The 23808-nt window shown below is 34.5% G+C and overlaps 1 protein-coding gene across 1 annotated transcript in view; it reads right to left on the reverse strand.

The window, feature by feature from the left end:
* The window catches only part of LOC123557427 (gamma-aminobutyric acid receptor subunit beta-like), a 107731-nt gene extending 90122 nt beyond the window's left edge, over positions 1 to 17609 (reverse strand). Inside the window, exon 1 of the mRNA XM_045348870.2 lies at positions 17367 to 17609. Coding sequence (XP_045204805.1) covers positions 17367 to 17473 — 107 coding nt within the window. The 5' untranslated portion in view covers positions 17474 to 17609. The remainder of the gene's footprint in view (positions 1 to 17366) is intronic.
* Between the last annotated feature and the right edge of the window lie 6199 nt (positions 17610 to 23808).

Below are 23808 nucleotides of genomic sequence, written 5' to 3' on the forward strand. Positions count from 1 at the left end.
CTTCTTATCCATATCACCCGGCTTTGTTTCAAACTAAGTTGAAAATGACAGCGATTTAGCGGCTCTATCCGGCTATAATACTCACTTTATTCAAATTCGAAAAACTACACATACTGATAAAAATGATAGAAGGTTTTATCCGAGTGTTAGATATAATACTGGCGAATAAATGTTGACATAATCTTAGCCATATTCTTACTCTAAACATAATAAATATATTTTTTTGGGCTTCAATGCGTTCATTCTGCTTTGATGGAAAAGAATATATCAGAAAATATATTTAAAGTAGGCAGTAGTTATATCCACACCTTTTCTGAACTACAAGTAGATATTTAATTGTTTAAATATGATGAAAAGCTTGATTCGAAATGAAATCTTCAGCATACAGGCTGTTTACCGTCAATCAATGCTTAGAACACAAAGACGTGACGTCGTCAATGTTTGACGTTACGCTAGATGGCGCTGAATTACGCCTTTTTGATCTTAATGGTCATAAAATTACACGAATGGCACAAGGGGAGACTAAGAACTTCTTTGAACTCTTGGCTAAAACCACTAACTGTACAGAGAAGTATAATATGATAGAACAAACTGAAACATAGTTAAATTGTAAGTGTGATTCTCAGTCAGATCGAATAAAGTGAACTATGTTTATGTGTCATTGATTTATCAGAAATGTCGTTTGTCATGATTTTACCACTAAAACACTCAAACAACCTCATTTCTGCACCAGACATTTCATATAGGCAGAATATGACAGTAGTGCTGCCATTTACTTTTTAACTTTTCTCAAGTAAATGGCAGCAAAATACAAGTTTTGTTATGTTTTTTGATAAAATAAACCCATTTTAACTTTTTTTGTCTATACTGATGGTTAGTTAATGATATTTGTCGTTAATATTTTAAAAGGAAATGCCCCCAAATGAACATTTACCTTTCATTTTTTAAACAGGTAGCAATAAAACTGATAGAGCAGTATTATTTATTATATAATAAGTAGATATTTTAATGTGTATCATATAAAATACAGCTACTGTAAATTCATTTTAATTTGTATCAAATTTCAATAGCGAAATTAACGCTTTTGAAAGTATTTTACGTATTTATGTGATTAAAAAAAGCTCCTAAAATGCATAAACTCACTTCATATTTTCTCTTTATTTCAATTACTAACTAATCTATCTGGAGGCGTGCACATTACCAATCACATCATGAATTTTGATTGACAAATGCAGGCAATAAGCTGTTACTGTAGACAATCCCAAATAAAAGTGGGACAGATCAGACTCTAACCCAACACACAGACAACAAATATGACGTTGTACGGGTCACAACAACTTGTAAAGATGCTTTGCCACAGAGGCAGATCATTACATATGAGCTATTATAAAATTAGGCATTCCCTTCGACTTGCTATTCTATTCAATTCAATTCCTGTTTCAGTGTTCTAATTTAGTAAATTGCGTTTATTTTATGAACCACACAGAAAAGTAAGCCAAAATACATAGGTAACCACAAACGGTAGAAGTCCTTGTGTGACTAAAAGCACAAGAACTGTAAAAACTATGTATTTATAATATTCAATTTTGTAACCACTGTTGTCCAGCATGCATAATTTATGGTTCTGCTTACAGTTTGTTCCGCATACGCTTGTTATTTGACATCAACACGTAAGTCAAATAGGATAAATCAGTCGTTCACCCTATTCGCCAGATGTACCCCCTTGTGATGTTTTTTTTCTTTTTTACCAAAATTGAAAAGAAAATACCTTGAGGGTTTTCACTGTAGGAAAGCAGTTGGCTCTAACTGTTCTAGAATACTGCGCTGTTCAAACCATTTCATGGAGGAAAAAACTAAAGATGTGCATTCGTCTCAAGGATAAGTAATTTTAGAGAATGTAAACTCCGTCAATACCATATTTCTATGAGGAATTTTATTATTGTATGTAAATAATGAGCATCCTTCGTAATTCAAAATCAAAATATCATAGACCACTACCTTTTAGACCACTACCTTTTGCTTGTAATTGAAACATAAATATGTATATAGGCCTAATTGCCAAATAATTTGTAAACAATTTCCGCATATGACAAAGCATAGTTACGTATTTCATAACAATCTCAGAAAAAAAAAACAATTTTCATATTTTGATAGCTTTACGTAGTCAAAGATAATAATCTGAAGTAGCCTACTAATAAAATCTGTATAAGGGTCCTTTGAAATCATATAACACAACCAAGCAAAATGATAGTGACCTAGGTTTGACTGAGTCTGTTGAGGTGTAATGAAATGTTCAACACACCTCCCCGCCCCCTAGCACCGACTTAAGAGAGAAAAAAAAATAATAAAAGGACAACAATGGTCAAGTAGTTAAAGGCGTTCCAATATTTGAACTACATATGTATTTCCAGGGAAGTAATTTGAGTTTATGTAGCAACACATATTTATACCTTCTTTTGGCATGAATTAATATGGCCAAGACGTCCTTTACAGTCAGGATACAAATCTCACAGATCTATTCGACGTACACCTGTGCTATATTTGGTCATCAGTTCAAAAGGGTTCGCATGCTTGGTAAATAAACTTTCCCGAGGACCGCCACGTCTGCTATGACAGTCAAACTATGAATAATAATGTATACGAATGAAGAATAATAGGGCTTATTGTAGGAATTAATTTCCGGAACCTACAGTCACTAAAGCTGTTTAAGAAATATTCTAGCACGGTCCGATTCATTTTCCTATTAAACAAAGGAGGCTGAAAACAGTGAATTATTATAGGCTACAACAATTCACTGTTCTGACGTCACAATTATTACGTCATAGCGTCAAACGGCATATAGCGGCGCGCTGGAAAAGAAACCAATTGAAAACGGGCAAATATTTAATGAATGCCGTAAAGGATGTACTTTAAAGTCCTTGGTAACGTGTTAGAATCGAAATAATATATCTTATTTAGTGATTTGTTCTTGAACAAAATCATTGTTTGTCGCTCAGATGCGTATTATTAGATCTATTCCTTCGCATTTGAACTCCAAACAATGATTTATTCAGCGACAAATCATTAAGTGAGATATATTATTTCTTAAATATCTCTCATTTAGTGAACGGCAAACAATGGGAACCAATATTGGACAGGGAACCAGATTACCTCAGTATATGCAGACAACAAAGACGAATAACTTTATACGGACGTTACCGTCTCGGGGATTTTCATCCCCTATAATGACAGAAACAGAAACATATATTTCCACAATAGAGATTTTATATCATATGATTAAGTATGTTTAGTGACAAGGAAATTCCTAATGCAGATTTGCTACTTCAATTTGAGTTTAGAATGTTTTTTATACCTCTAGCGCTAATAATTGACAGAAACAAATAACAAAGGAAAAAGAAGTGTCATTCACGGTGATTAATCTGAACTGTACGCTTCCAACGAATGTCTGATATTTGGACCTCCTCCTTGTTCAAAGACTTTGTTCTAAAGTTGTCATTGAAACCAGTCTATCGGTTAATAGAATACAGAGACTGTGTCCGTTAAATGTCTTAGACAAATTAAACGTACGCAACAGACCATTTCTTCTTAATAAATCAATATCAAAATATGGCTTGAGCAGACAGTTTGATATTCATATGTTTGTATAAAGCAAAATAATATCTGTGATTCAACGAAGGCAGACAAATCTTTGCATAGAAAAATACTTCAGCTTTGTTTTATGACAATCAGTAAAGGCTAGAAATATGGATGGCCATGCTAATTGCCAAATGATAAATGTCAAATACCGAATTGCTAATTTACAAATGTTCATACTCAAGTACTTATTGCTAAGAGCTTTCTAAAACATACAGCTCAAAATATCATATTGCATTGAAACCATGGGCCAATAGCCACAGAATTTTCTCTCAACAGATCAGAAGAAAAGTTTCCGACATTTGCCCGCCGGTAAAAATACGTGTTTCATATCAGACTTGTAAATGTGTTCTAAAATATTGGACATGACACTAATTTACTGTAAAAACTTATTATACAGAGAAACAGAGTCTTAACCCATAAATTTACAGAATTTGACAAATAACATTCGGCATTTAAGCATTTGGTATCTAGCATTTGATACTTGTCCTTTATATGTAGCATTTGACAACTAACATTTGGCATTTAACTATGTGCCATTTAGCAACGAGTAATCAGCATTATGGAAGGTCGGTGCGCCATGCTAAATGACAAATGCTAAATAACAAGTAATTAGTGCAAAATGCTTTTTGCTATATGCGCATTGCATGATGCACCATGCTAAATGCCAAATGCTTAATGTTAAATACCAAATAATCGATAATTATGCCAAATACTTTATGCTAGATGCTTAATGCTAAATGCTGAACACCAGTGATGCTAAATTGTAAATTTTAACAATTGCTTAATGTCAGATAGATCTTATGCCAAACATTTACTGCAAATTTTAAGTGCTAAATGTTGTTGTTTTTATCAAATTCCTTTACTTCAAAATTTGTAGGACTGTTGTGTCATTCAACCAGACTGATGTGAAAAAATAGCATGTTTATCACTGTAAAAGGTCGATACGCCATGCTAATTGCTAAATGATTAATGTCAAATACTTAACGCTAACTGACATATGCCACATACTTAATGTTGAATGCCAAATGCTAGATGTCAAATACCTTATGCTAATTGTCAAAAAATGATAAATGCTTATAGTCAAATTTTTTTTTATGAGATAGTGATATGTATCTCTTAAATTAATGACCGTTATTTTCATTTATTTGAAAACATACACTGATGTAGTACTATGATTTGAAAGAATAGCCAAGGTTTAACGGCACTGAAACTATTCATTCTAAAATATTCAGATAAAACGTTGATTTTTAAAGGGACTAGGTTTTACGAACGTAAATGACTATTTAAATGGTACATGTATATTCAGTTCTTTATTTAAATAAACATTTAGTATATGACTGTATCATTCCGCATTTCAGAATAAACGATCAGCATTCACATTCGACAACTACAATATGATTGCCGATATTTGTCAGTTCAGCATTTTACAATTAGCATTGAGCATAAAGTATCTGAAATTCCACATAAGCATAGTGCACCGGCCTTCCATACATCGAAGATTTCCAAGAGCATTTACACTGTATATCGACTCAGTATCAAAGCGTTTAAACGAGACTCTTATAACATTTCTGCAAAATGAGCTACAGCACTGTCGGAAATTGTGTGAACGAACTTAAACCTTATCAGTGTCTCCCTATTAGTATTGGTTACTTGGGTGGACTTTGTTGTTTTTGTTGTTTTTGTTGTTGTTGTTTGTTTAAGAATTTTGCGCATCATTAGTTACAAATGAATTTCAGTAGTTTCATATGTAAACATTAAAAATATGATGTTATAGTCTTTGTACAAAATTGAAATTTATCATATGTCTCTACGTCTCTTATCATGATACCGAAAGGTACATACGAGTTCTGACCGACCATTTTTTTCTATCTGTCCATCCGTCTTTCTCTCTTGAAAAAACAGTTTAACAGGCTATATTTTTGTCTCCGCTCCTTGTATTCTTAATCTCTTAATCCAACTAAATTGATTTTGACGACCGAAATGTTAATCTCATTGTTTTGTTTTACCTCATACTTTACAATTTTACTTCTTTATTACGGTCATATGGTCGCTTTCCAGTTTTTAGATAGTAGCATAAATAGTGTCCTCCCTTATACATAATGGAGTCCTCCCTTATACATAAATAGTGTCCTCCTTATACATGAAAAGTATCCTCTCTTATACTAAATAGTGTCCTCCCTTATACAAAAATAGTGTCCTCCTTTATACATAAATAGTGGCCTTCCGTATGCATAAATAGTGTTCTCTCTTAGGCATAAATAGTGTCCCCCTTATCGATAAATAGTGTCCTCCCTTATACATAAGTAATGTCCTTCCTTATGCATAAATAGTGTCCTCCCTTATGCATAAATAGTGTCCTCTCTTATACATAAATAGTGTCCTTCCTTATACATAAATAGTGTCCTCCCTTATACATAAATAGTGTCCTTCCTTATACATAAATAGTGTCCTCCCTTATACATAAATAATGTCCTTCCTTATGCATAAATAGTGCCCTCCCTTATGTATAAATAGTGTCCTCCCTTATACATAAATAGTGTCCTTCCTTATGCATAAATAGTGTCCTCCCTTATGTATAAATAGTGTCCTCCCTTATACATAAATAGTGTCCTCCCTTATGTATAAATAGTGTCCTCCCTTATACATAAATAGTGTCCTCCCTTATACATAAATAGTGTCCTTCCTGATATATAAATAGTGTCCTCCCTTATACATACATAGTGTCCTCTCTTATACATACATAGTGTCCTCCCTTATACAAAAATAGTGTCCTACCTTATACATAAATAGTGTTCTCCATTATACATAAATAGTGTCCTCCCTTATACAAAAATAGTGTCCTCCCTTATACAGATTTACTTGCATAAATAGTGTCCTTCCTTATGCATAAATACTGTTCTCTCTTATGCATAAAAGTGTCCTCCCTTATCGATAAATAGTGTCCTCCCTTATACATTAATAATGTCCTTTCATATGCATAAATAGTGTCCTCCCTTATGTCCTTCCTTATACATAAATAGTGTCCTTCCTTATGCATAAATAGTGTCCTCCCTTTAAGCATAAATAGTGTCCTCCCTTATACAAAAATAGTGTAATTCCTTATACATAAATAGTGTCCTCCCTTATACATAAATAATGTCCTTCCTTATGCATAAATAGTGTCCTCCCTTATGTATAAATAGTGTCCTCCCTTATGTATAAATAGTGGCCTCCATTATACATAAATAGTGTCCTTCCTTATGCATAAATAGTGTCCTCCCTTATACATACATAGTGTCCTTCCTTATACATAAATAGTGTCCTCCCTTTATACATAAATAATGTCCTTCCTTATGCATAAATAGTGTCCTCCCTTATGTATAAATAGTGTCCTCCCTTATACATAAATAGTGTCCTCCCTTATATATATAAAAAGTGTCCTTCCTTATACATAAATGATATCCTTTCTTATACATACATAGTGTCCTCCCTTATACATAAATAGTGTCCTCCCTTATACAAAAATAGTGTCCTCCCTCATACATAAATAGTGTCCTCCCTCATACATAAATAGTGTCCTCCCTTATACAAAAATAATGTCCTTCCTTATACATAAATAGTGTCCTCTCTTATACATAAATAGTGTCCTCCTTCATACATAAATAGTGTCCTCCCTTATACATAAATAGTGTCCTCCCTTATACATAAATAGTGTCCTCCCTTAAGCATAAGTAGTGTCCTCCCTTATACATAAATAGTGTCCTTCCTTATACATAAATAGTGTCCTCCCTTTATACATAAATAATGTCCTTCCTTATGCATAAAAAGTGTCCTCCCTTATACATAAATAGTGTCCTTCCTTATACATAAATAGTGTACTCCCTTTATACATAAATAATGTTCTTCCTTATGCATAAATAGTGTCCTCCCTTTATACATCAATAATGTCCTTCCTTATGCATATATAGTGTCCTCCCTTATGTATAAATAGTGTCCTCCCTTATGTATAAATAGTGTCCTCCCTTATACATAAATAGTGTCCTCCCTTATACACAAATAGTGTCCTCCCTTATACATAAATAGTGTCCTTCCTTATACATAAATAGTGTCCTCCCTTATGTATAAATAGTGTCCTCCCTTATACATAGATAGTGTCCTCCCTTATGTATAAATAGTGTCCTCCCTTATACATAAATAGTGTCCTTCCTCATATATAAATAGTGTCCTCCCTTATACATACATAGTGTCCTCTCTTATACATACATAGTGTCCTCCCTTATACATAAATAGTGTCCTTCCTTATACATAAATAGTGTCCTCCCTTTATACATAAATAATGTCCTTCCTTATGCATAAAAAGAGTCCTCCCTTATACATAAATAGTGTCCTTCCTTATACATAAATAGTGTACTCCCTTTATAAATAAATAATGTTCATCCTTATGCATAAATAGTGTCCTCCCTTTATACATAAATAATGTCCTTCCTTATGCATATATAGTGTCCTCCCTTATGTATAAATTGTGTCCTCCCTTATGTATAAATAGTGTCCTCCCTTATACATAAATAGTGTCCTTCCTTATACATAAATGATATCCTCTCTTATACATACATAGTGTCCTCCCTTATACATAAATAGTGTCCTCCCTTGATACATAAATAATGTCCTTCCTTATGCATAAATAGTGTCCTCCCTTATGTATAAATAGTGTCCTCCCTATACATAAATTGTGTCCTTCATTATGCATAAATAGTGTCCTCCCTTATACAAAAATAGTGTCCTCCCTTATACATAAATAGTGTCCTCCCTTATACATAAATAGTGTTCTCCCTTTATACATAAATAATGTCCTTCCCTATACATAAATAGTGTCCTCCTTTATACAAAAATAATGTCCTCCCTTATACATAAATAGTGTCCTTCCTTATGCATAAATAGTGTCCTCCCTTATATAAAAATAGTGTCCTCCCTTATACATAAATAGTGTCCTCCCTTATACATACATAGTGTCCTCTCTTATACATACATAGTGTCCTCCCTTATACATAAATAGTGTTCTCCCTTATTCATAAATAGTGTCCTCCCTTATACAAAAATAGTGTCCTCCCTTATACAGATTTACTTGCATAAATAGTGTCCTTCCTTATGCATAAATACTGTTCTCTCTTATGCATAAATAGTGTCCTCCCTTATCGATAAATAGTGTCCTCCCTTATACATTAATAATGTCCTTTCATATGCATAAATAGTGTCCTCCCTTATGTCCTTCCTCATACATAAATAGTGTCCTTCCTTATGCATAAATAGTGTCCTCCCTTTAAGCATAAGTAGTGTCCTCCCTTAGACAAAAATAGTGTCCTTTCTTATACATAAATAGTGTCCTCCCTTATACATAAATAATTTCCTTCCTTATGCATAAATAGTGTCCTCCCTTATGTCCTTCCTTATACATAAAAACTGTCCTTCCTTATGTCCTTCCTTATACATAAATAGTGTCCTCCCTTAGGTATAGATAGTGTCCTCCTTTATACATAAATAGTGTCCTCCCTTATACATAAATAGTGTCCTTCCTTATACATAAATGATAATCCTCTCTTATGCATACATAGTGTCCTTTCTTATACATAAATAGTGTCCTCCCTTTATACATAAATAATGCCCTTCCTTATGCATAAATAGTGTCCTCCCTTATACATAAATAGTGTCCTCCCTTATACTTAAATAATGTCCTTCCTTATGCATAAATAGTGTCCTCCCTTATGTATAAATAATGTCCTCCCTTATACATAAATAGTGCCCTTCCTTATACATAAATGATGTCCTCTCTTATACATACATAGTATCCTCTCATATACAAAAATAGTGTCCTTTCTTAGACATAATTAGTGTCCTTCCTTATACATAAATAGTGTCCTCCCTTATACATAAATAGTGTCCTCCCTTATACTAAAACAGTGCTCTCCCTTATACATAAATAGTGTCCTCCCTTATACATAAATAGTGTCCTTCCTTATACATAAATGATATCCTCTCTTATACATACATAGTGTCCTCCCTTATACATAAATAGTGTCCTCCCTTATACAAAAATAGTGTCCTCCCTTAAACATAAATAGTGTCCTCCCTTATACATAAATAGTGTCCTCCCTTAAACATAAATAGTGTCCTTCCTTATGCATAAATAGTGTTCTCTTATGCGTAAATAGTGTCCTCCCTTATCGATAAATAGTGTCCTCCCTTATCGATAAATAGTGTCCTCCCTTATACATTAATATTTTCCTTCGATATGCATAAATAGTGTCCTCCCGTATGTCCTTCCTTATACATAAGTACTGTCCTTCCTTATGTCCTTCCTTATACATAAATAGTGTCCTCCCTTAAACATAAATAGTGTCCTTTTTTATGCATAAATAGTGTTCTCTCTTATGCATAAATAGTGTCCTCCCTTATTGATAAATAGTGTCCTCCCTTATACATTAATAATGTCCTTCCATATGCATAAATAATGTCCTCCCTTATGTCCTTCCTTATACATAAATAGTGTCCTCCCTTATACATAAATAGTGTCCTCCCTTATACATAAATAGTGTCCTTCCTTATACATAAATGATATCCTCTCTTATACATACATAGTGTCCTCCCTTATACATAAATAGTGTCCTCCCTTAAACATAAATAGTGTCCTTCCTTATGCATAAATAGTGTTCTCTCTTATGCGTAAATAGTGTCCTCCCTTATCGATAAATAGTGTCCTCCCTTATACATTAATAATGTCCTTCCATATGCATAAATAGTATCCTCCCTTATGTCCTTCCTTATACATAAATAGTGTCCTTCCTTATGTCCTTCCTTATGCATAAATAGTGTCCTCCCTTAAACAGAAATAGTGTCCTTCCTTATGCATAAATAGTGTTCTCTCTTATGCATAAATAGTGTCCTCCCTTATCGATAAATAGTGTCCTCCCTTATACATTAATAATGTCCTTCCATATGCATAAATAATGTCCTCCCTTATGTCCTTCCTTATACATAAATAGTGTCCTCCCTTATACATAAATAGTGTCCTCCCTTATACATAAGTAGTGTCCTTCCTTATACATAAATGATATCCTCTCTTATACATACATAGTGTCCTCCCTTATACATAAATAGTGTCCTCCCTTAAACATAAATAGTGTCCTTCCTTATGCATAAATAGTGTTCTCTCTTATGCGTAAATAGTGTCCTCCCTTATCGATAAATAGTGTCCTCCCTTATACATTAATAATGTCCTTCCATATGCATAAATAGTATCCTCCCTTATGTCCTTCCTTATACATAAATAGTGTCCTTCCTTATGTCCTTCCTTATGCATAAATAGTGTCCTCCCTTAAACAGAAATAGTGTCCTTCCTTATGCATAAATAGTGTTCTCTCTTATGCATAAATAGTGTCCTCCCTTATCGATAAATAGTGTCCTCCCTTATACATTAATAATGTCCTTCCATATGCATAAATAATGTCCTCCCTTATGTCCTTCCTTATACATAAATAGTGTCCTCCCTTATGTCCTTCCTTATACATAAATAGTGTCCTTCCTTATGCATAAATAGTGTCCTCCCTTAAGCATAAGTAGTGTCCTTCCTTATACATAAATAGTGTCCTTCCTTATACATAAATAGTGTCCTCCCTTATACAAAAATAGTGTCCTCCCTTATACAAAAATATTGTCCTTCCTTATACATAGTGTCCTTCCTTAAACATAAATAACTGAAAATGGGCAAATTTAAAACAAATATTTATCAGCTATTTTCATCCATTAAAGTGTAAAGTAAAACTAATGACTCATTGATTTTTATATAATTAACAATTAAGCGTGAAACATTTAAGATTCTTTATATTGTTAGAATAACCTACTATTTAAATTAGTATACGAGATTATTTACATTTCAAGGTAAAGCAAAGAAGGATAGATGAAACTTTAAGTAAAGGTGTAAATGTTGTCGGATGAAGTGGTTGAACATGGGAACAACTTTGCTAATTGGTCATCCTTAAATGTCCAACCAAGTGTACTATAGAATTCAGTTCTGTTACAGTTCTGGCCCAGTTTTTGTAATATTTTAGATAAATAAGAGCATGAAGAGAGAATGTCACGAGTTTTTTCTTTGTGGGAGAGAGAGGAGAGAATAGAGAATATTGTATTTGAAATGACTTTCAATATTGACATCTATAAATTCACACCAATATCCATTTTTCCTGTTAATTTAAGCAATTTGGTACAACATGCGAAAAACGGAAGTTAACAAAGTCATATGCTCAGAAACTGGAACTAAGGGAGTGATTGTAAAAAAGCATTAACGTGGGAGCACAAGATTTCTTTCTTTGCCCATTCTTGTCAAAATTATATTCATTCACATAATTAATAAGTTAAAACATTTAAGGTTACAGCTAACTCTTGAGCGTACACAATAGCTAGTGTATTGTTTAAATAGATTATTTATGAAAAGGATGTTGCTTTTTATTGTTGAAACCCCGTGTATGTGTTAGGAAAGGAATTCGTTTACAAGTTCTGCTGAAATTCAACACCTTGTAATAAACTCTCTAGGAGGGGGTCATATAATGAAAATGTTGCAGTTATTGTTCAAGTATACTAGTATAGACCATAGCATCTTTTACTAATTGTGGGTGTGGGTGGAACTTTCCAGCACTTAGACATGCTGAAAAATAATGCAAATTGCAATATAATAAATTTGTGGTGTATGAGTTCACATGCAAATTTTGTTTAACATTTCACAAAGCTAACATAGACATTGGGTAGCATGATAATAGCGGGAGATAGATATTACTTACTGTCACGCTACGAACTTGGTCTAATTAGGTAATATTACTATAGTATAATTATTATGTAAAGCTGAAATGCAGCAGGTTATCTATGTCGGTAGAGCACGTCCCCTTTAATTGAGTGGGTCCTGGTTCGAGCCTCATACTCTCCCAGTAACATTTAGTCTCACTTCCCCTGTAATTGAGTGGGTCCTGGTTCGAGCCTCTCACTTCCCCTGTAACTGAATGGGTCCTGGTTCGAGCCTCATACTCTCCCAATAACATTTAGTCTCAAATATAGAGAAGCTTTACTAGTGCATAAATTCTGGATCTATAAATGTCAATATTCATTGTCAGGTTTTAAGTTGTTTGTCGGTCTGCATATCTAGTTTCTTCAGATCGTTTATGTAAGCTAGACCATTTCGGCTTGGGTGGTTCCAATACTCCCGCATTAATAGCTTTGGGTATTGTTCAATCTCCCCTTGGATATGGTGCCTGCTTTTTAATTTTGTCTTTTGGCTGTTTCTGTGATATGCAGGCTCCATAACCTCAGATCGCATCTCTAATTCGTTCTGCTCATTGTTTTCTCTTTTAGGGCAAAGTCATTATTTTATGGAGATATTTTACTACCAAAGACTGACTTACGTTTAAAAGTGTATATAATTAAAGTTCTAATGAAGATGCAACTCAAATAATTTGCGAACTACCATCTGCCATCATCAAATTACAACTTAATATTCTATAATTATCGTATTCTGCAGCTTTCTCAGATAACATAAACTATAAACATATTTCACGTAGGTAATTGTCACATGCATTTACGTACAATAAACAAATGACATTTTGTTAGAAGAGATGCCATCTTCATACTGGCAACTTCTGATATCTCACTGACAACTTCTGATATCTCACTGGTTACTTCTGATATCTCACTGGCAACGTCTGATATATTACTGGCAACTTCTGATATATCACTGGTAACTTCTGATATCTCACTCACTGGCAACTTCTGATATCTCACTGGCAACTTCTGATATCTCACTGACAACTTCTGATATCTCACTGGTTACTTCTGATATCTCACTGGCAACGTCTGATATATCACTAGCAACTTCTGATATATCACTGGTAACTTCTGATATCTCACTCACTGGCAACTTCTGATATCTCGTTGGCAACTTCTGATATCTCACTGACAACTTCTGATATCTCACTGGTTACTTCTGATATCTCACTGGCAACGTCTGATATATCACTAGCAACTTCTGATATATCACTGGTAACTTCTGATATCTCACTCACTGGCAACTTCTGATATCTCACTGGCAACTTCTGATATCTCACTCACTGGCAACTTCTGATATCTCACTGGTAACTTCTGATAGCTCACTGGCAACTTCTGATCTTTCACTCACTGGTAACTTCTGATCTCTCACTGGCAACTTCTGATATCTCACTGGCAAGAAAGTTCTGTTAAACGAGGGTCTGGGTGTTTCCAGACACTTCAAGATTTCTTCAAAATCAATAGTGTCCGCTTTAGCATTTCGAATACTAATTATGTAAAACAGAAATATGTAAGTGTCAGGTTTCACCGCCGATACATATTGTATATTGTATTCTTAATGACCAACATTGGGTTTGACCTGAAGCACATAAAAATACAGCGTATTGCCGGTAACAGACACCTGCCTTTATCTGTGAACGAACAGCTAGGTAGATAAGGTATTTGATTGTTTAATGTTACTACAAAATATGAATAGTTTTATTTCATCTATATGAACCAACTGTTCATTGTCTGGTGTCTTTAGGTCATTTGGACTCGATATTTCAATCTAGTACAATAACGTTAAAATTTTGTGTTTACTTCTAAACCTATGTTGTCTAAAATAACACAAGTCACGAACACATTCATCCCAAGAGCATGAACTGTAAACATCATTTCTAGATTGTTACAGACCGAACAAAGAAAAAAACTGCCTAGTTTGGAAGAACTTCAAGAAACGTTCAAAGCTGTCTTAAATGACATGAATACTCAGTAAATGGCTAACATATTCCACTCGTTGATTGAAAGCTGTGTTTAGCGTCGAAAATATACATGGCACTATATGTATATGTATTATTTTAAGATTATATGATAATCACAATGCGTCGTTATTAGGAAACACTGTAATTTAAAACTTTGCTTTCACCGTTTATGTAAAATAGGGCAGCAAACACTAAACTGCTACATGTTCAACAAGCACTGGACTGCTACATGTGTAGTAATTACTAGTCTGCTATACGGGCAACAAGCACTAAACCCCTACATGCTCAGCAACCACTGGTCTGCTATATGCACAGCAAGTACTAGTCTTCTATAACGCGCAGCAAGCATTGGACTGCTACTTGCTCAACAGGCACTGGACTGCTGTAGGCGCAGCAAACACTGGACTGCTATATGCACAGTAAACTCTTGTCTGCTACATGCGCAGCAAGCAATGAGCTGCCATATGCACAGTAAACGCTGGTCTGCTATATGCCCTGCAAGCACTGTACTGATACATGCACAGTAAACACTGTACTGTTATATGCGCAGCAAGCACTGTACTGCCTTATGTACAGTAAACAATGGTCTGCTATATGCTCTGCAAGCACTGTACTATTGCATGCACAGTAGACACTGTACTGTTATATGCACAGCAAGCATTGTACTGCCTTATGCACAGAAAACACTGTTCTGCTATATGCTCTGCAAGCACTGTACTGTTACTTGCACAGTAAACACTGCACTGTTACATGCGCAGCAAACTTTGTACTGCCTTATGCACAGTAAACACTGGTCTACTATATGCTCTGCATGCACTGTACTGTTACATGTATAGTAAACACTGTACTGTTAAATGTGCAGCAAGCATTGTACTGCCTTATGCACAGTACACACTGGTCTGCTATATGCTCTGCAAGCACTGGACTGCCTTATGCCCTATAAACACTGGACTGCTATATATATAGCGAACACTTGACTACTAAGTGCTGTAAACACAGGACTGATATATGTGCAGCAAGGACTGGACTGCTGTATGCCTAGTTAACACTTGACTGCTTTATGCACAGCAAATACTGGACTTCCTTAAGTGTAATTAACACTGGACTGCGATAGGTACAGCAAGCACTGGACTGATGTATGCGCAGCAAACACTGGTCTGTTATACGTGCAGCAAATGCTTGCCTGCTATACGTGCACCAAACGCTGGTCTGCTATACGTGCACCAAACGCTGGTCTGATATACGTGCAGCAAACACTGGTCTGCTATACGCGCAGCAAACGCTGGTCTGCTATATGTGCAGCAAAAGTTAGTCTGTTATATGTGCAGCAAACACTAGTCTGATAGATGTGTAACAAACACTTGCCTGTTATATGTGCAACAAACACTAGTCTGTTGCTATAATGTGCAACAAACACTAGTCTGTTGCTATAATGTGCAACAAACACTAGTCTGTTGCTATATGAGTATATATGTGCAACAAACACTAGTCTGCTATATGTGCAGCAGATGCGAGTCTGTTATATGTGCAGCAAACACTAGTCTGCTGTATGTACAACAAACACTAGTCTGTTGCTATATAAGTATATATGTGCAACAAACACTAGTCTGCTATATGTGCAGCAAACACTAATCTGTTATATGTGCAGCAGATGCGAGGCTGTTATGTGTGCAGCAAACACTAGTCTCCTATATGTACAGCAAACACTGGAATGATTTATGCTCAACAAGCACTGTACTGCTAAATGCGCAGCAAGCATCGGCTTTAAGGTGGTTAATCAGAATTTGGTCAACTATGGATTTTTTCAAAACTTTAACAATTAATCGTTTACACTTACTTGTGTTCACTGAGGTATTAATAAATGTTAGAGTTTCACTGGAAGTATTGATAAAATTTAGTTTTCCTATCCTGGTTGCCACACCAAGATAGCGTTACTTTAGCATACGTATAATTTAATAAACATATTTTGCCTAAGGGGAGATATGAATATAAGCATTATTATATCAAAGTTGTCAAAGATTTGCATTTACAAGTACATATTTTACCAAAGTTAAATTAGAAATGTAAGTTTATAAGATTATTATTACCTCCCTTTGCCTATATCGGTTGCGCAACCAAGATAGATTGTAAATAGATTAATCCGGAAGCTATCTTGCCTTTTGTTTCAGTAGTTGAAATATTCTTATATTTATCAAATGCAAATGTAAAACTAGAAATTATATCTAAAGAAATAGTCCACTTTTTACAATATTTTATATTGAAGGGAGGTAATTACAAATTTTAATTAAAAGTATTAAAATATACATTTCCAAAAGGGATTTAACTCTATGTAATGTGTTTTTATTATTATTATTTTATATTTTTGTTGTTGTTACTTAATAAAGCTCTAACAGAACACATGAAAACTGAAAAATGTCATAAAATGTTGCTCAAATGTGACTGACCACCTTTGAGAGGCTTAAGTAAGTAAAGTAAGTGAGTAAATAGTTCATAGTGGCATGTGTAGAACGTTTAACAAAGTATGTGAATATTTAATCTGATACAGCCACAGGGCCATCATATACAACAATAGTATACCTCTTTTAGTGTACCAGGCGTGTGTGCGATGTTAGGAGTTAAGTCAAATATGATCTCTACTAAGAGAGCTCTCAAATTTACTTCCTACTCATCACTTCAGGTTGCTTGTTATATCATACACATATATCTTGTGTAAATAAAATATCGTTTAAAACAAAACTGGTCCCCCAAAGATGAAGATGAGAATTATATTATGTACAAGCACATGTATGTTTATGCAAGCGATGTCTTCGGTTCCATTTGGCAAACAAGAGTAGTTTCTATGAACTATATATGTATCCGGCTACACAAATGTGAATATCATTATATTTGATTAATTTGATGGTAAATACGTAGATAATATTTACTTACCCTTGAAAGGCAATGCCTATTAATATAGGCCACATCAATAATAAAGTCCTAACGAAATAATCCATGTTACACAAGCATCCTGTATGTTTGTCCTTTAGATTTGACATCTATACACGTACTGAACAATCTATCGATATAAGCGAATGTCGTTATCAAACGGATAGAAAAGTATACCATATGGCATATGCTTGGATGTGATCAATGATATTCTAGAAGGTCCATACGACACAGTGTTTACCACAGCAGTTGTCACAGCCTTATGAATAAATTGAAATACCTTTTTAACACATATGCACACTGGCCATAGCTTTATCAGATCAAGTGGTTCCAACGTTGTTTGAGCGGTGAATTTTACGCCGATCAGATGGAGAAATATGGCCGATACTACAAATTTCCGGCATTGTAAGTATGATTTAAAGGAATTTCTACCCGTTAAATAACGAATCAAATGAGAACGATGGGTGCACCTGGAGCGCAAATGTATATATGTTTTAGCACATATGTCCGTTTAGCTGAGATTTGCACCGTTTATTCAAACACTTATGTACAGTCCGGCGGGGGAAGGATATTTTTGACAGTTTTTGACAATGTCGCATCAAATTTAGCGTTAATCGGGAACAAGTAACTGTTAAAACACTTTTTTATGTAAAGGGCTACCTCTTAAAACAATGTGTGTGAATTTTCATAGAATTACTCATGGTTATTTGTGAAATATCGGCCAAAAACCTAATGCAACGCCGTTTCGAGTGGGTCGCTATGCAACGCAATCAAGTGGATACCGTTCTCTGTCTTACTTGCGAAGTCTTATCCGTCTTAAAAAACAGTCATTGAAGCCTAACAATGAATAAAGTTAGAGAGTTTTATATTATTATAATGATTCCGCCATTTCTATATATTATACTTTTACATTTTTATGCTTAACATTTAACATATTTTTGCGGACATTGTCAAAAAACATCAACGCAGAAACATAAAAAAATCTCTTTAATCAGTATAGTTACAGTTGGTTACTTTTTTAGTCCCTTAAAACCAATACATTGCGATTTCATTTCTGATTTGTTGTGCACTTGAGCTGTTCATACAAAATAAATAAAATTTGGCCCATGATAAAAGTATTGATCAGTTGTTTGTACATATTTTCATTCGTATTCCTGTGGTAGCGTTCATTTATTTTCAAAGAGATATATCACAGAGGATGTTAAAATTGGCCACTGAGGGAAAAGACAATATTTCATTTGTCCTCCATAAAACAGAAACGACGTAATAAACCTCTATGGTCGCCGTTTAAAAATGAAAATACAAATGAATACAGACACCAATAAAAGAAAATAAACGGACCAGCAATACTAATAGAGATGTGCCACAGTTGTACTATTTAACTGTCTCTTACCAAAGAAGAAAAGCGATGTTTGCCAACGGGTACTTATTCTACTTATTCGAATTGATAAGAGTTAAAATATTGTAAAATAATGTATCTTTTGCTTCAGAAAGTTGTCTCAGGATAGCCTTGTCGCTTGCATTGTCTAAAAATCTGTCTCTTCCTCTGCTAATTCTTCAAACATTTCATCACATAAAACTCTCACTTTTAATACCTTATTGTGAACAGGTTTTTTTCTTGATATTTTGGTGCTTGAAGTTGGAATTAGCAGTATTTTCGGTTGTTTTTTTTTAATTTTTATTCACTTTGAGGATATGGAGAAAACGCTCTTAATCGTTTGTTTAATGACACATCTCTATTAGTATTGCTGGTCCCGTTTTATTTCTTTCATTGGTGTCTGTATTTTCATTTGTATTTTCATATTTGAACGGCAGCCATAGAGTTTTTATTACGTCGTTTCTGTTTTATGGAGGACAAATGAAATATTGTCTTTTCCCTGGCCAATTTTAACGTTCTCTGTGATTTATCTCTCTGAAAATAAATGAACGCTACCACAGGAATATGAATGAAAATATGTACAAACAACTGATCAATACTTTTATCATGGGCCAAATTTTATTTATTTTGTATGAACAGCTTAAATGCACAATAAATCAGTAATGAACTCGAAATGTATTGGTTTTTAAGGGACTTAAAAGTAACCAACTGTAACTATACGATTTAAAGAGTCAACCCGATTTTGGTATGCTGTTTAGTAACATTCGTGGAGGAGATAAATATCCGTGAACTGGTTCTAATTTTTACGAACTATTACTATTATTTACTTGGTGATATTGTTCGATGTTCATCCTTGCTTTATGTTTTTGTGTTGATGTTTTTTGACAATGTCCGCAAAAATATGTTAAATGTTAAGCGAGCATAAAAAGGTAAAAGTACAATATATGAGAAATGGCGGAATCATTATAATGATATAAAACTCTCTAAATTTATTTATTGTTAGGCTTTAATGACGGTTTTTAAGACGGATAAGACTTCGCAAGTAAGACAGAGAACGGTATCCACTTGATTGCGTTGCATTGCGACCCACTCGAAACGGCGTTGCATTAGGTTTTCGGCCGATTTTTCAGAAACAACGCTGAATAATTTTATGGAAATACACACGCTTTGTTTAAAGAAGTAGCCCTTTACATAAAAAGTGTTTTAACAGTTACTTGTTCCCGATAAAACACTATATTTGAGGCGATATTGTCAGAAACTGTCAAAAATCCCCTTCCCCCGCCGGAATGTACATAAGTGTTTGAATAAACGGCACAAATCTCAGCTAAATGGACATATGTGCTAAAACATCGACACATTTGCGCTCCAGGTGCACCCATCGTTTTCATTTGATTCGTTATTTAACGGGTAGAAATTCCTTTAAGTCATACTTACAGTACCTGAAATTTGTAGTATCGGCCATATTTCTCCATCTGATCGGCGTAAAATTCACCGCTCAAACAACGTTGGAACCACTTGATCTGATAAAGCTATGGCCAGCGTGATATGGGTGAACAACGCATTAAAAGTAATAAATCTTGTTTATCCAATATTATTAAACTTCGATACAGCATGAAAGAAAGGTTTTACGTCTCAAAATGTAATCTTAAAATATTAGTAACCTTTCTCAGAAGTTTAATGCCTTTGGCTAATGAGAACAAATTCAAAGCCTTCCGCAGACCTGTTTTTCTACTTTTATTTCTTTATAATATTATACTCGTGTGCACTGTTTTTGCGTTACATTTCAACTTGGCATATCAACATCATTTTTAACTTTTTAACGCAAGGAAACACAATGTTCACCACATTTAATCCTTCGTAAAATTTTGTCTAATAATGTTCACGAGAGCAAATATTTCAACATAAATGAACTCCGTTTGTTCGGAATATAAAATAACTGATTTGCGTATTTGTGTGTAATATCCTCATACTGCATATAGATGAGAGTGTTCGGGTTTTCCTACAGACAAGCGATAAAGTGAGACGTTCTAAGAATCCAATACCAAAATAAAGTCATGAAGACTCAACGGAAGCAATAATCGATGTTCCTCCATTGTCATGTGGAGCGCCTTCTTGCATGACATTTCTACGATTTGTTGCATAGAAAAGAGATTACGAGAAAAGCCAGAATGGTACAGATATTCTTTATACTTGTTCGTATTCATAGAACTGACTTTAATTCTCATTTTTATCCATAAAAAGTAAGACTTGATGAATCAAGAAATCAATCACATAGCTTCCCATTCATGGAAGTAGTCAGATGATTTGATGAAAACCGTACTAATGGGATTATAGACACGACTGGAGATAGAAAGCTAGTTTGTATAAACAAAAAATCAGATATGAGTTAGATTTGAAGCTGTGGTCATATTGCAAAGGTGCGGTATGTTCCTAGACACAGACAGGAGTATCGAACCTGGGATGAAAATAAAATAACCAGACAGATAAAAACTCATTTGTTCGTCTCATATCAAGCCAAAATGAAAATAATGTAATGAAATATTAGCCTCTTTCAAATGATATTTATCAGAGACAATTCAAGAATCCGAAGGCTTGAGTCTCCACTGGGTTCACTTCGCATACAGTTGTGAGACAAACACACAAACTATTTCTAGCACCACACATTCATATTTAACTCTCACATCCTTATATGACACATAATACCATATTTCATCAACAACATGGAACCATAATTTGGACTACTGCATTATATACTAGTCACTTCTACTTCGGTATTAACAGTTCTAGATGTCGTAAATGACATCTGACAAATTACAGTTTGCCCGTTTGTTACATGTCAGGACCTCTTGCATGAAGTGAGTGGTGACTGTCGAAGTCTGTCAGTGTTATTACGCCAGGGTCTTATATACGTACACCAATAGATCTGTATCACTGTCCAAAACATATTGGGTGAAATTCTCCTATCTCGAAAATAAAATGACTGTCATCTTGATAAAACGCAATATAATACGAAACTGCCTAATGTTACAAGCTAAATGTATTTTGTTGTCTGCTATCATATGGCGTCTGCTATCAAATGGCAGAATGATTTCAAATTGTTTCTTAATACTACTTCCAGTTGCACTGTATGGTAACTACACCAGTATACTTAGCTCTTGATATGTCTGATATGGCCGCTTCCAAGCAAGAATAACAGAGGACTAGTGCGTATGATTTTTTAATATATTTGCCATGTCTTGGAATACATAGGCTAGATATACTCTTGCTTTCTTTCTGGTTTTTCTTTTATATTGGAGACTTGCATCTGTAACCTGTACTCTAATAATATCATTGATGCAATGGCCAATATACACTGCTACCCTTAAAAGGTGTGTACACTTGAACAAACATGGATGTTTGTCAATAAAACTTCACAGAAGAAGTTTTATGCCAGAACCTAACAATTTCATTTGCGACAAAAAAACTTCAATTACAATAAGAATTTCCACTTTGGTCTCTTATAAATGCAACACCATACGATTTAATAACTGGTTCGGTTTAATTCAGTCTCTTCATGAGAGGTTATGAAATTATCACGACCCTCATGCCCCTTAGCACAGGCTTAAGAGGAATTCCATTATTGTAAAATTGAATGAATAGCACAATGTCGAATGACCAGAAAGTTCAATAATACCGAGTCCACATACAGGATTAAAAGACTGATGCTGTGATAGTTAATATACAATTTGTAAGAATATCCTTTGGAAGCATAAAACGCCACCAGGTAGACTGATGACAGACTCGGTTTGTTTGCCTCTGTTCATGAGAGGTAATGAAATATGCAAAACCCTTCCCAACATTTGCACAAACTTAAGCGGAATTCTGTTATAGTAACATTGACTGTAATACACGATCCCAAAGGAGAGCCATATGACGGTGATTGATATATTTTATTCGGTCGAAAAGTTTGTTTTCTTTGGGACTAAGTATATGTGTAAATGTGTCATTTTACTTGTCATAGCCACAGAGCTTACAGTTGGGTTATGTTAAACAGTATAATATATAGAAACTGGCTGATCATAGGCTTTCACAGAAAGCTAACCTCTTTCTAAACAGTACTTATATCGTTTTATCTGTCTACATAATTGTGTACTCAGAAATGTTGCTTCACTTGTATTACCAAAGCTAATTCATTTGAACGTATGTACTTTTTTTAAAAAAGCTCACAACACATTTTACATCGATGATATAGTAATACTGGAACAAAATTTCTATCCTCTATGGTATACAATGGGTAATCCCGGCAGAACAGTAAAACATCAACACTTCAGGGAAGTGTTTACCATTCAATCCAAAATCGACATATGATCTGAACTGTATAATACTGACTTTAAATCAAAACACACCGAATGAGTTACGGCAGTTCTCTGTTAAAACATTGATATTTAATGATATAAGACGATATGTAACTACAGGTATGATATGAGCCGTGCCATGGGAAAACCAACATAGTGGGTATGCGACCAGCAAGGATCCAGACCAGCCTGCGCATCCGCGCAGTCTGGTCAGGATCCATGCTGTTCGCTAACAGTTTCTCCAATTCCAATAGGCTTTAAAAGCGAACAGCATGGAGCCTGACCAGACTGCGCGGATGCGCAGGCTGGTCTGGATCCATGCTGGTCGCAAAGCCACTATGTTGGTTTTCTCAGGGCACGGCTCATATGTAGATTTCTATAATGTATTTAGTTAATGGAGCATCAGTGCAAAGAATGTCCGTATTGTGTTTCTTTCATGTTGCAGCAATTAATCTGAGTATCATGTGTTTGTGTGGCTGCTAAGGTAAGTAAAGTAAGTAAGACATTATTTATCATAATGACATGTGTATATCGTTTAAAATACGAATACATATGAATATACAATTTAACCCAGTCACAGGCCAAGTAGATCTAAAAGTCATGTATAACAATATTATACCGCTAAACAGTTTGAGCATTTAGTTTGTTTCCAGTAGGTTTCCTTTTGCTCAATAAACAAATTATAGAAGACGATGTGTCCTGTTCTTACCATCAAGTCACGAAACAATTACAT

The sequence above is a fragment of the Mercenaria mercenaria genome, chromosome 5 (assembly GCF_021730395.1).
Source record: "Mercenaria mercenaria strain notata chromosome 5, MADL_Memer_1, whole genome shotgun sequence".
Classification (NCBI taxonomy): domain Eukaryota; kingdom Metazoa; phylum Mollusca; class Bivalvia; order Venerida; family Veneridae; genus Mercenaria; species Mercenaria mercenaria.